This window comes from Brachyhypopomus gauderio, chromosome 20, assembly GCF_052324685.1.
Source record: "Brachyhypopomus gauderio isolate BG-103 chromosome 20, BGAUD_0.2, whole genome shotgun sequence".
Lineage (NCBI taxonomy): Eukaryota > Metazoa > Chordata > Actinopteri > Gymnotiformes > Hypopomidae > Brachyhypopomus > Brachyhypopomus gauderio.
This window is the reverse complement of record NC_135230.1, coordinates 14,343,304-14,355,373: the sequence shown is the minus strand read 5'-3', so window position 1 is coordinate 14,355,373 and position 12,070 is coordinate 14,343,304. Positions and strand designations below refer to the sequence as shown.

The following is a 12,070-nucleotide window of genomic DNA, read 5'->3' as shown; positions in this document are numbered from 1 at the left end:
CATAAATCGCCTGACCACACCGTCACCCATCTCTGTAGCCGTTCTGCCTCGGACATCCCCACGTTGCACCAGCCAGCTCACCCTGGTCTGTTTAGTATTGATGTCATCTCCCTCAGAGATGCTATTAGAACAAATATTGCTTCTTCGGAAAGGGACGTATTAGGTTCAAAGCCAGCTAGGTACTACCAGCGACTGCAGTGGCCTCTCATTCTGACACTTGTAGTCATTTGTGCTACGTGTGCCTTCAGCAGAGCTCGTTGAATCCAGGAGATTGTGCGGCTGCATCTCTGTTTGTTTCATGTGCCGTAACGATAAACAGACATTCTGAAGTAACAAAATGTGGTTAATGTTGTCATTTGCATAACAACAAACGTAGACAACAAATCTACTATTAGAAGGGACAGTGGCACAAGATCAGTAGGTCCAAGGGCCTTTTCTCTGTTTAAGCATATTTTCTTAAATCTGTCTCTAAACATACGCTCACCAGCCACTTTATTAGGTACACCTTGCTTGGACCCCCAGCTTGGCCCGGGGGTGCCGGTTTGCATACACCTCAGAAAGTAAGTAATTGCAACCCTGGCTGATTCGATATTCGCGTTAATGAGCAGTTGGACACGTGTACCTAAAGTGGTCGGTGAGTGCACTTATAGCATTATATCAATATCTTTCAAATCAAAATGTTCACAACAATCTCGGCTCTCGTCATAATGACCTGGCAAATACTTCTTTCGAAACTGTTTAGAAAATGTTCGTTTACCAGAGTGGGGAAACAGTTTACGCGAAAAGGGGCAGCGCTTAAATATAGGATATCATTAGTTTAAATGGAGGGCAGACTCTACAGCCCCCATACTCTAATAGCGTCCCGCGGACCACATGCGATAGCAGACGGCCAAATGCGTTCGCAACCAACCCCCGTCGACAGTTTACGGTCGCCCGTCATCATTTCTATTTGAGTACCCCTGCTCTACAGATTCAGCAAATATTTTAATCATGTTGCAACGATGCAACATCGTAGAAATATTAATAAAAACATCGAGACATTGATGATGACGCGTCAGCAGACATAAGAGGGTTAACGGCTGGTCTGTTAATACAAGCGAACTTTGCCGCAATACGCGTCCCATATTTACATGGGTTTTTTGCGCACGTACTTTCACTATTGGACGATTCGTAGAATACACTAAAAAATGGAGGAAGGTGCTAGTTTTACTGAGGGGGATTTTTATCAGGCCCATTTTGATGCTAGGACATATATCAACAACTTTTATTCTTCTCCACAAGGCCACGCAAAAGAGAAAAACTTTCTTTCTTTCGTCTTAGGATGTTTAAGCAGTACATTTTCGACAGGTAGGTCGTTTACCAACGTTGTTGTACATTTTCCGAACCGATTTCTGAATCTCTTTTGACACAATTGTAATTTCCAGGCAGATACAAAGGCCAAAGACTCATTGAAGTTGGGTCCGGACCGACAATTCACACCATAATAAGTGCTTGCGAATACTTCCAGGAGATTGTGCTATCAGATTTTGCTGACAACAATCGCCAAGAAATTGTGAAATGGTTGAAAAACGAGACGGGGTGTTTCGACTGGAAACCTATCATTCAACACGTCTGTGCGATCGAGGGGAAAAGGTAGGTCTCTCAAACACGGTTCATAGTTTTGCATAACATTTACTTTACTTAGGGTAAGTTTGTAGTTTTAGTGTAGTTTGTATCACAAAGAATTGCCTCAATGTAACTCAAACTATTCCACTAGCCCATCCGATGTGGAAGTGAAACTAAGACAGCGGGTGAAAGAAGTGCTGAAATGTGATGTCCACTTGGAGAACCCTTTCCATCCTCACAACCTTGGACCAGCCGAGTGCGTGATAACGTCTCTGTGTCTTGAAGCAGCATGCAAAGACCTACAGACTTACAGAAATGCACTACGTGGAGTAGCGGCGCTGGTGCGCCCCGGCGGAGTTCTTGTGATGATTGGCGTTTTAGGACAGACTTTCTACTACATCAATGAAACACGCTTCTCTTGCCTACACATAAGTAAGTCAAGCATTGAAAATATACTGGAAGACTTGGGTTTTACTGTCCACGATGTCAACATTTATCCTGCGGAAGACCGAGAGAATAACACCGTTTCTGATTTTGAAGCTGTTCTTTATCTAGTCGCCCTGAAGTCTATGTAGAGATATGATGTAATGTATAAAACATTTTCAAAAACAAGTTTTAAAAAACGTTATTTACGGGAAAACGAGTTTTCCCGACTTATTTCGATCTTATTTTGTGTTAAAGATGAATGTTTTTGGACATAAAGTCCAGATGAAACACATTTCACTGTTTTGTGAAACTGGCAAAGTATTGCTAAGAAAAAGGTGATAATTCTGTTGGAAATCAATTAACATTTTCATGAATAAAAAGAATCAAGGTTACAATCGGGGGTCCTTTGCTTTTTCTTTTTTTTTTTTTAGGTTTTTTTTTATTTTTTATTAATTTGGTTATTATATGCTGGCCTACAAAATCAGTTATCCTTGAATAGGAAATAATCATATCAACTTTATTAAAACCAAAAAGGAATAATTGGACAACAGGGGGGTTGCCTGGGTATGGAAAGATCCAGGACTCAGCCCAATTTTTTATATATATATTTAACAAAGGGTGCACAAATTCTGCAGAATGACTGTTGGTGACCTAAAGATAGGGAGCTTTTACTAAAAGACATGGACCAGGTATATTCCATCAGTACATCCATTCCTCAATAAAGTATGAAAAACAGTATGTCAACAATGGATTTCATGCAACTGTGTAATAATGTAAACAATTCACTTGTTTCTAAATTGTTCTTTTACCTTTTATGACAAACTGAAACAAATTATTGAAAGACATATTAATAATTATTAGTGCTAAGGGGTCTACACAATTAATACCCTTTAAGAATTACTTATTATCTATCCTGTATGTTTTTGCAGTCTTTCTTCTCCTAACCTGTTCTTTCTTTAGATCAGTCCAGTCCTGATCAGTTCAGTTCATTTCAGGTCTCTCCACATTTCATATATCTTCGCTCTCCACCCTCTCGTCTACCCTGTTAAATAGTAATTCAGGAAAGCATGCTTAAAATAAAGCTGGAAACAATATTTTAAATACAAAAGACTGTGCTAAAACAAACTACATCTGGCATTATTTTGCTAGTCTTCATACTAAAAACGTGTATTTTATTAATAATGTGTTTATTAGGCATTGTTTTCCATACCACTTGTATTGTCTTCTCCCATCTCCTCTCCTCTCCAGTTCTATTCTGTTCTCCTCTCCTGTTGTCTGTTCTCCTCTCTAGTCCTCTGCTCTCCTCTCCTGTTCTCTCCTCTCCAGGTCTGTTCTCCTCTCCTGTTGTCTGTTCTCCTCTCCAGTTCTCTCCTCTCAAGTTCTCTTTGTTTGTATTAGGAAATAAATTACACCACAATACTTGAGATTTGAACAAACTCTAACAAACCCTAACCCTCAACTATTAAAAGTAAATTATTTTTTACAACATTCATTCATTTATGCATATTCTAAAGTTTTCTTTTAAAAGCACTTGATAAAGTAAGTGGTGATATGCTGTGCTGTGTAAACTCAATAAAGGATTGTTTATTAGTTGATCAGTTGGCTCCAGTGGAAAACACACAATTTTAGGGAAGTGACTAGGGTTAAGAAACTGCTTTAAACTACCATCATAAAGTATTGTACTAAATTTTGACTATCCACAACGTCCACCTTCTAGCTAACTAGTTAACTGCTAGTTAACTAAATGGATTTTCATTCATTATAGCTTACAGTCCTACAATCCTAAATTATTAAACACAATTTGAAAATGAAATAGATATTAGCTTATCAGGTACATCAGAGCATGTTGAACATACTAACTATAACTATAGCTATAACATAAATAGCTATATAAGTTTTTTTTCCTCAAACCTTCACTACCTAAGCTATCTAGGTTAACTAGCTAGATAGGTTAACTAACTAGGTTAGCTAACTAATTCCGAAGCTGACTTGTGACAAGCTGCATTTTTAATAAGCACACAGTGGGTTTGATATGTGTGTTTCGATTCGGAGACGTGTGTTTTTAACCAGCTATCAGATAGCTCCACAAACAATGTCATCACAGTTTACATAGTTAACTCCCGTTACCTTTCTCCTTGAAAAAACGCCGTATATCCATTTTCTTTCACCGTCAGCTACCTGCAACCTGCTGCCAAAAATGGCTAGAGCGCATGTGCGCTCCCCCACGGGGGTGGGGGTGGGCTCTCCTCCGCGCCAGCAAAACCAGCAAGCTGATTGACTGTTTCTCCTGAAAGGCGGAACTTTATCCTTGAAGCGGCACTATGATTGGCGTTAAGAGATTTCCTATTCTCACAGCAGCATTGGCCTCCTCATTAATAGTACAGCTGAGCGAAAAGGTTCGGGGCTACTGGATAATCATTCGGGGCTGAAGCCGCGGAAGCCCACCCCAGGTGACGCCCCTGTTGAACAATATATTTAACACATGAAAGAGACCATTTTACTGTGTATTAAAAACAACACACAGTGAGTTTTGAACAACATGTACTATTATTTTGTGGTTGCTCAAATTGTATCCCACATATTCATCACCACCGTCAGATATTTATAAAAAGCAATAAAATCAGACGGCTACAAGGGAAACTACAATGCTGAGGACAACCTTTTTGAAACCATCAACTCTACTGCATATTTCAAGATCACTCCTGTATGTTTTGAACATAGTCCTTTATGTTTTCAATTTTCTCTTAAAGTTGTTCACATTTTTGGATACTGCTACCGCCACAACCATAACATCAACACCATCTCTTTTGTACATTTAAAATATTAGATTGTGACAAATGTATACTTTTTAAGAAGACATCTGACATAGCTAGCAACAGGGTAAACAAGATGGCTAATGTGAATAATTCATGCTTCTCAAGTGAAAGAGTAGGTTTTTGACCCCACTGTCAGGGATGAGGTATGCCCTCCTTCTCCCAATTCACTACACAACATACACAAACGTATCTAGAGAACATTAAATATGATGACTGTTAATGGGTACTTTTAATAATCATAGCCTATAGCTAATTCAACCTATATGAATACAATATACATATATACAACCTATATTTCATTTCTAACAATGTGGCATGTCCCAGACTAATCTCTTCTTGGGAAGCATCACATATGATCTTGATGGGGAGAACGGTCTGTTACAATAGCTACGTTATTTTTAGTTACCATTAAAGATAAGTACTAGTGGTGTCAATTCCAGGTTCCGCGATTAAAAGTCCTCACCAGGATTGTGCTCAAGCTTGCTAGATTTTCTAATTAGCAATCCAGGTAAAATTTGTGGAATCAACACAATCCAGGAAGCCTGAGCAAAATCCTGGTGAGGACTTTTAATCGCGGAACCTGGAATTGACACCTCTAATAAGTACATTATTCATTAAGGGTTATAAAAGTTAGTACCTGTACATTAATGCTATGGATGGATTTTCTGTTTATGTAATCGCCTTCATGTTTTAATGGTGCTGTAATAGGTAGCATGCGGGTTCCATCAATGCAGCCAATCACTCTAGCAAATCCTTAAAATGTAAATGGAATGAAGTTCGTTATATATTGCTTCTCCTTTGCTTAATTTCTTTATTGTCCGTGTGAATTAAAGACAAACCATCGATGTTGTGGAATTCCTCTTTAATGTCCATAACTGGCTTATGCCCAGGAAATACAACAAAACCAGGCACTAGCCGTTTTAATGCTAGACATACTTTTCGGACAGACCGACATACAGTAGCTTTGCTGACAGGTTCCGCATCTCCTACACTATAAAGAAAACTTCCACTAGCAAAAAACGAAGAGGGATGTGTAAAAATCTCAAGAGAATTGAGGGCTGATCCGCTATGTGTGATATTTGAAATGTGACGCTTAATAATGTTAATAATGTAAGTAATGGATTGTGCTGAAAAATGATAATGTTCATGGAAAAATTATCCGAAAATGATAGCAGGCCTATGTCTATTCGGGGTTTTATAAGGCGTTCCCGATGAAGAGCTCGATGAATAAACTGAGCTTCAATATCCACATGATCCTCGAGGAAAGGACACGTCATGATGACGTGTTTGTAACTCAGGCTTAGGTTCAAGTTAACCTGCCAGCGAGCAGGTTAGCTTCAGAGCATAAGTTGCTATAGTAACTGACTCAGGTTCTCTCTAAGCTTGGTTTCTGGAAGGGAAAACCCTGAGTTTCCGTGAATTCTGAGTTAACTTACACGGTTTTATGGCTTAACCCGCTTCTTGGAATACCCCCTGGTTATTGTATCCTTTATTTGGATTATGTCACGGGTTTTGCATTGGTGCACTTTATTCATTAAGTACTATATTTCAAATGAGACCGGTGTGATCTCAGCCCTCCAAAGAAATGCCTCCCCACACCATTTCTGACCCAGTGCCAAACCGGTCATTCTGGACAATGCAGGCAGTGGCGGAGCCAAAGGGGGGGCCGGGGGCCACCCCTAGTGCCACCCCACTGGAAATGGTAACTTTAACCACTAGCAACCGGTCGATCGCAACATATTTAATTTGTGTCCATTTTACACTCGACACCCTCAAATCCCCCCCCCCCCCCCCCCCCGTCGACAACTTACACTCGCCACCCCCCCCCCCCCCCCCCCGTCGACAACTTACACTCGCCACCCCCCCCCCTCCCCCCCCCCCCCGTCGACAACTTACACTCGCCACCCCCCCCCCCCCCCCCCCCCCCCCCCGTCGACAACTTACACTCGCCACCACATCCCCCACCCCCCCACAAATTTACACAGATTACCAAACTTTTCAGAAGTGTGTGGTTTTCCGAGATTCATGACTATACTGCAAATTAATCACGGATCAATCCCCAAATATAGTCACCCATCGTGTTCTCGTTATATTGTCCTTGGTAACGGCGTTCAAAGTTCATAATGTCCTGGTGGAAGCGCTCACCTTGCTCCTCTGAATAAGCTCCCATGTTCTCTTTGAACTTATCAAGATGAGCATCAAGGATGTGGAATTTGAGTGACATCCTGCAGTCCATTGCAGCATAGTTCTTTATCAGATTCTGAACCAGTACATAGTTTTCATCTTTATGATTGCCTAGGAAGCCGCGAACCTCTGTGACAAAACTGTTCTAAGCCGCTCTCTCCTTCCTATTCAGCTTCTTGGGAAATTCACTGCACTCTATGATCTTCTTGATTTGTGGTCTGACGAAGACACCAGCTTTGATCTTTGCTTCAGACAGCTTAGGGAAAAGATCTTGGAGGTATTTGAAAGCTCTCGACTCCTTATCTAGAGCCCTGACAAATTGTTTTATGAGCCCCAACTTGATGTGTAGTGGTGGCATCAGCACCTTGCGTGGGTCCACCAGTGGCTCCCAATTTACATTGTTCTTCCCCACAGTTAACTCTGTCCGCTGAGGCCAGTCCCACCTGTGGTAGTGCGCTTTAGTATCCCAGCTGTCCCAAAGGCAAATAAAGCAAGGATACTTAGTAAAACCACCTTGGAGGCCCATCAGGAATGACACCATTTGACGCCTGCAGAGTACTTTTTCGCTCTTTCGCTCTTAGAAAATGGCCACATACATAGCAAAAAGCGTCTGCTGGATGTATACAACCTCTTGATGCCATCTAAATTGACTAAGTTGCTGTGTACTGTAAGGAAAAATGATGTCTCTCCAAACTCTAAAAAAAAAAAAAAACTCTCCAAAAATGGTCAATCTTTATTCCATGCAGTATCTAAGTACAAGAGTGTACTGAGGATTCAGCAGAGCAAGATTGATCACCCGGTAGCAGAGTAACACACAATATATACATTTGAATGTAGTAGTCCTTCCTAAGCTCCTCCTGTAATGGGTGTGAAGTGAAGTGTGAATACTGTTGTTATCAGAATCTGAATAGATATTGAATTCACACCTGTCTGTCTAGGACAATTCCCCTTTGTGATGGCTGTTGCCCACTTACTATGCAATCCCAATCAATTAGATCATGTCTCTCTGTCTCTCAGGAAGTGCTATAGTGGCCATATATAACTGTAGCTATACAACTACCTACAATTCTGTACAGTCCCAGAAAGTTCTAGAAACTTCTTGATAGTTCTCACAATTCCAGAAGCTTCTTAAGTATCTTGAAATATGGCAAATATCCTTAAAAATAGATCAATTTCAAAATATCATTGTGCTGACCACAATAGCAAAGTTTACAGGGAATAATAACTTTTTTCTGTTTATTTAGGGTACAAACAATTAGGAAAACACACAACACCTGGGAACAAAAATGTTTTTTTGAAAATTGTTACATGGTGTTATCATTAAACTTTGAAGAAGTCTTTCCTGACACCCGTGTGTTGTGAATCTGTTCTCCTGGTACCAGCTATGGAACACTGAGAGCTGAACAAATTTATAATCCTGATTATGAACCCTGATGGTTTTGATCTACATCTAGAGGCGATTTATCTTGTCCGGGATCTTTCTAGGTAACATTAACTTTAAAGTTCATTTAAAGGGCAGATTCTACAGATTGAGGAAATATTTGAACCATGGTGATACGATGTCCTATAAAAACTCCAAGAGACATCAATGATTACATAAGACAGCATACTTAAGAGAGTTAACAGGTGGTCTGTTAAAACAGGCGAACTCATCCCATATTTATAAAGTAGAATACACTAAATGAAATGGAGGAAGGCGCTCGTTTTACTGAGGGGGATTTTTATCAGGCCCATTTTGATGCTAGGGCATATATCAACAACTTTTATTCATCTCCACAAGGCCACGCAGATGAGAAAAAATATCTTTCTTTCATCTTAGGATGTTTAAGCAAGACATTTTCGACAGGTAGGTCATTTACCAATGTTGTACATTTTTCTGAATCGGTTTCTGAATTTGTTTGACACAAGTGTAATTTCCAGGAAAATACAAAGGCCAAAGACTCATTGAAGTTGGGTCCGGACCGACAATTCACACCATAATAAGTGCTTGCGAATACTTCCAGGAGATTGTGCTATCAGATTTTACTGACAACAATCGCCAAGAAATTGTGAAATGGTTGAAAAAAGAGACAGGGTGTTTCGACTGGAACCCTATCATTCAACATGTCTGTGCGATCGAGGGGAAAAGGTAGGTAATTAATAATAGTTTAGTCTCTCAAACACGGTTCATAGCTTTGTATAACATTTAATTTATAGGTAAGTTTGTAGTTTTAGAGTAGTTTGTATCACAAAGAATTGCCTCAATATAACTCAAACTATTCCACTAGCCCATCCGATGTGGAAGTGAAACTAAGACAGCGGGTGAAAGAAGTGCTGAAATGTGATGTCCGCTTGGAAAACCCTTTCCATCCTCACAACCTTGGACCAGCCGAGTGCGTGATAACGTCTCTGTGTCTTGAAGCAGCATGCAAAGACCTACAGACTTACAGAAATGCACTTCGTGGAGTAGCGGCGCTGGTGCGCCCTGGTGGAATTCTTGTGATGATTGGTGTTTTAGAAGAGACTTTCTACTACATCAATGAAACACGCTTCTCTTGCCTACACCTAAGTAAGTCAAGCATTGAAAATATACTGGAAGACTTGGGTTTTACTGTCCACGAAGTCAACATTAATCCTGCGGAAGACCGAGAAAACACCACCATATCTGATTTTGCAGCTGTTCTTTATCTAGTCGCCCTGAAATCTATGTAAACATGTGATGGGAGAAATGTATAAAACATTTTCAAAAAAAGTTTAAAAAACATTATTTACAAATTTTGTCTAGACTTTCAGATGATTTTTCCTGAAATTTTTTTTTTGATCTTATTTTGTGTTAAATAGATATTTTTGAACAAAACATCCAGATGAAACACATTTCACTGATTTGTGAAACTTGCAAAACATGTAGTATTGTCATAACAAAAAAAGGGATAATTCTGTTGGAAATTATTTAACAATTCATGAATAAAAAGAATCAAGGTAACAATGGGGGGGGGGGGGGGGGGGGGTTCCTTTGCAAATATTTAAGGTTCTGTGAGTCCTTGCCTCAGGAGGAGTTCAAGTATCTCGGGTTCTTGTTCACGAAGGAAAGATGGAACGGGAGGTTAACAGGTGGATCGGTGGATCAGTGTTGCGGACGCTGTACTGGACCGTGTTGTGGTGAACAGAGAGCTGAGCCAAAAGGCAAAGCTCTCGATTTACTGGTCAATCTACATTCCAACTCTTACCTATGGTCACGAGATCTGGGTAGTGACCGAAAGAATCGCGAACACAAGCGGCTGAAATTAGTTTTCTCCCGGTGTCCGGGCTCTCCCTTAGAGATAAGACACGGAGCACAGAGAGGCTTGCAGTAGAGTTGCTGCTCCTCCACGTTGACAGCTAAATCAACCTATATGTTTCTTATTGAATGTTTGCCACAGTGCTCACAATTGTTATTTGTTATCTGTTCTTCATGTCCAATATACAGTTTACAGGATAATTTGATGCTCAGTAGGGGTCACTAGTTTAAAATAATATCAGTGATGAATTGTACATTATTCCTACTGGTAATTACTTCATTTTATACTATGATGAGTTGATATTTGATAATATGGGGATGGGGTACTTTAATAATTATATTGCTTAATTGTACCTTATATTCCTTAAACAATTATTAACACAGTGCTTGGGATTGTTTTTTTTTATGGACCTAATTATTAAATAAAGTTGTTAAGCAAGAAGCCATTGACTTGAGTGGTATGAAGTTTTAATTGAATGTTGTAACTAGAGGTGTGCCAAAAAATCGATTCATATATCAAAAATCGATTCTCATTTACTACGATTTAGAATCGATTTTAAATGTCCCAAAATCGATTCTAAGTTGTGGTGAAGTCTCGCGTTATGCAATTACAAAATTACGCGAGACTTTACGCAGCAGGTTCTGGGACACACTCATGCGCGGAAAAGGTTCAAAACAGATATTCAACCTGTCCGGTCTTCATTTAAGGTTCATTTTGGTTTTTACCGAATGCCGGGGAAGACCGAACTGGACACAATGTAGCTCGTGTGCAAGGCTTGTGTAACGCGGTGAGCACGGGAGCGTTAATATAGAGAAGGGGGAGAGATAATATAGAGAAGGGTGGACCCAAGTGCCGGTTTGCAAGATCAAGACGTTTGACGTCAAATGTGTTAGCGAGGGAAACGCGCACAGTGACCCAGAACGAACAAACAAAACAACACGGAAGACTCAACGTGAGGGCACGGAGTAAATAGAAACAAAAAAACAACGCGGAAAATACAACGCGTGAAAAATAACACTCAACCGTAGTGAGACGGGAGGAACAAACAAAATATCAATGGTAACTAAAAAACAGCGCGGATAAATGCAATGCGAAAATGAAACCAAGGACGCCAGCAGAAGTAACTGGCAAAAAACGCTGCAGCAAAAAAAAAACCCTTCCCAAAAATAAAGGCAAAACGGATAGGAAGAAATACAGGATTGGGAAAACTTGAGATGGGTTAGGAAGCGACGCAGGAGATAGATACTCGAATAAGTAAAGAGAAAACATAACAGAGAGAGGTAGTGAGACACCATTAAACGAGAAGCAATCACAGAGAAAGCAGAGACCTGGCTGTGTACGGTTACGCCGGTTTAGTCTGGGACTGACTCTGGTGCCCCTAGCAACGGCTGGGGGAACTGCATCCGAGCCAGCCCTGACAGCTTGCAAAATGAAGCTCAAGAATTTTGGTAACACAACAAAAACCATTTTATTTTACCAAAGCACTTTATTTTTGTTAATTAAATGTGAAAGACACTTAATTTTCTGTATTTGTCATTCTGTCTTGCAAAGCAGACTGTAGTAGATCATGCAGATTTTATAGACTGAGGCAGACATTTTTATAAATCAAATCGATTTTGAATCGAATCGTGGCCCCCAAAATCGGAATCGAATCGTGAGATAGTAAACGATTCCCACCCCTAGTTGTAACGAGGCCACTGTCACCACCATCAGTTCTAAAGTCACTACTGTCAGTTGTATTTGTTTTAAAATATGATGCTTACAAAATGTTTTAGTGCTGTT

At 40.1% G+C, this 12,070-nt stretch overlaps 2 protein-coding genes and 1 long non-coding RNA gene across 3 annotated transcripts; 2 read left to right on the top strand and 1 right to left on the bottom strand.

Moving 5' to 3' along the window:
• The first annotated feature begins 903 nt into the window (after nucleotides 1–903).
• LOC143484672 (indolethylamine N-methyltransferase-like) lies at nucleotides 904–2,378 on the top strand. The gene is made up of 4 exons (XM_076983528.1): nucleotides 904–1,080; nucleotides 1,111–1,347; nucleotides 1,425–1,632; nucleotides 1,757–2,378. Exons 2-4 carry the CDS (start codon nucleotides 1,188–1,190, stop codon nucleotides 2,178–2,180), a joined length of 792 nt encoding a protein of 263 aa, XP_076839643.1. The 5' UTR covers nucleotides 904–1,080; nucleotides 1,111–1,187; the 3' UTR covers nucleotides 2,181–2,378.
• A 63-nt stretch (nucleotides 2,379–2,441) lies between these two features.
• On the bottom strand, nucleotides 2,442–4,453 carry LOC143484675 (uncharacterized). The gene is made up of 3 exons (XR_013122680.1): nucleotides 4,159–4,453; nucleotides 3,242–3,414; nucleotides 2,442–3,073 (listed from the first exon to the last, which is right to left on the bottom strand). It is a non-coding gene; the product is annotated as an uncharacterized LOC143484675 (long non-coding RNA).
• Nucleotides 4,454–8,717: 4,264 nt separating this feature from the next.
• LOC143484673 (indolethylamine N-methyltransferase-like) lies at nucleotides 8,718–9,722 on the top strand. The gene is made up of 3 exons (XM_076983529.1): nucleotides 8,718–8,877; nucleotides 8,952–9,159; nucleotides 9,299–9,722. The coding sequence occupies exons 1-3, from the start codon at nucleotides 8,718–8,720 to the stop codon at nucleotides 9,720–9,722; spliced, it is 792 nt and encodes a 263-aa protein (XP_076839644.1).
• Nucleotides 9,723–12,070: the final 2,348 nt, after the last annotated feature.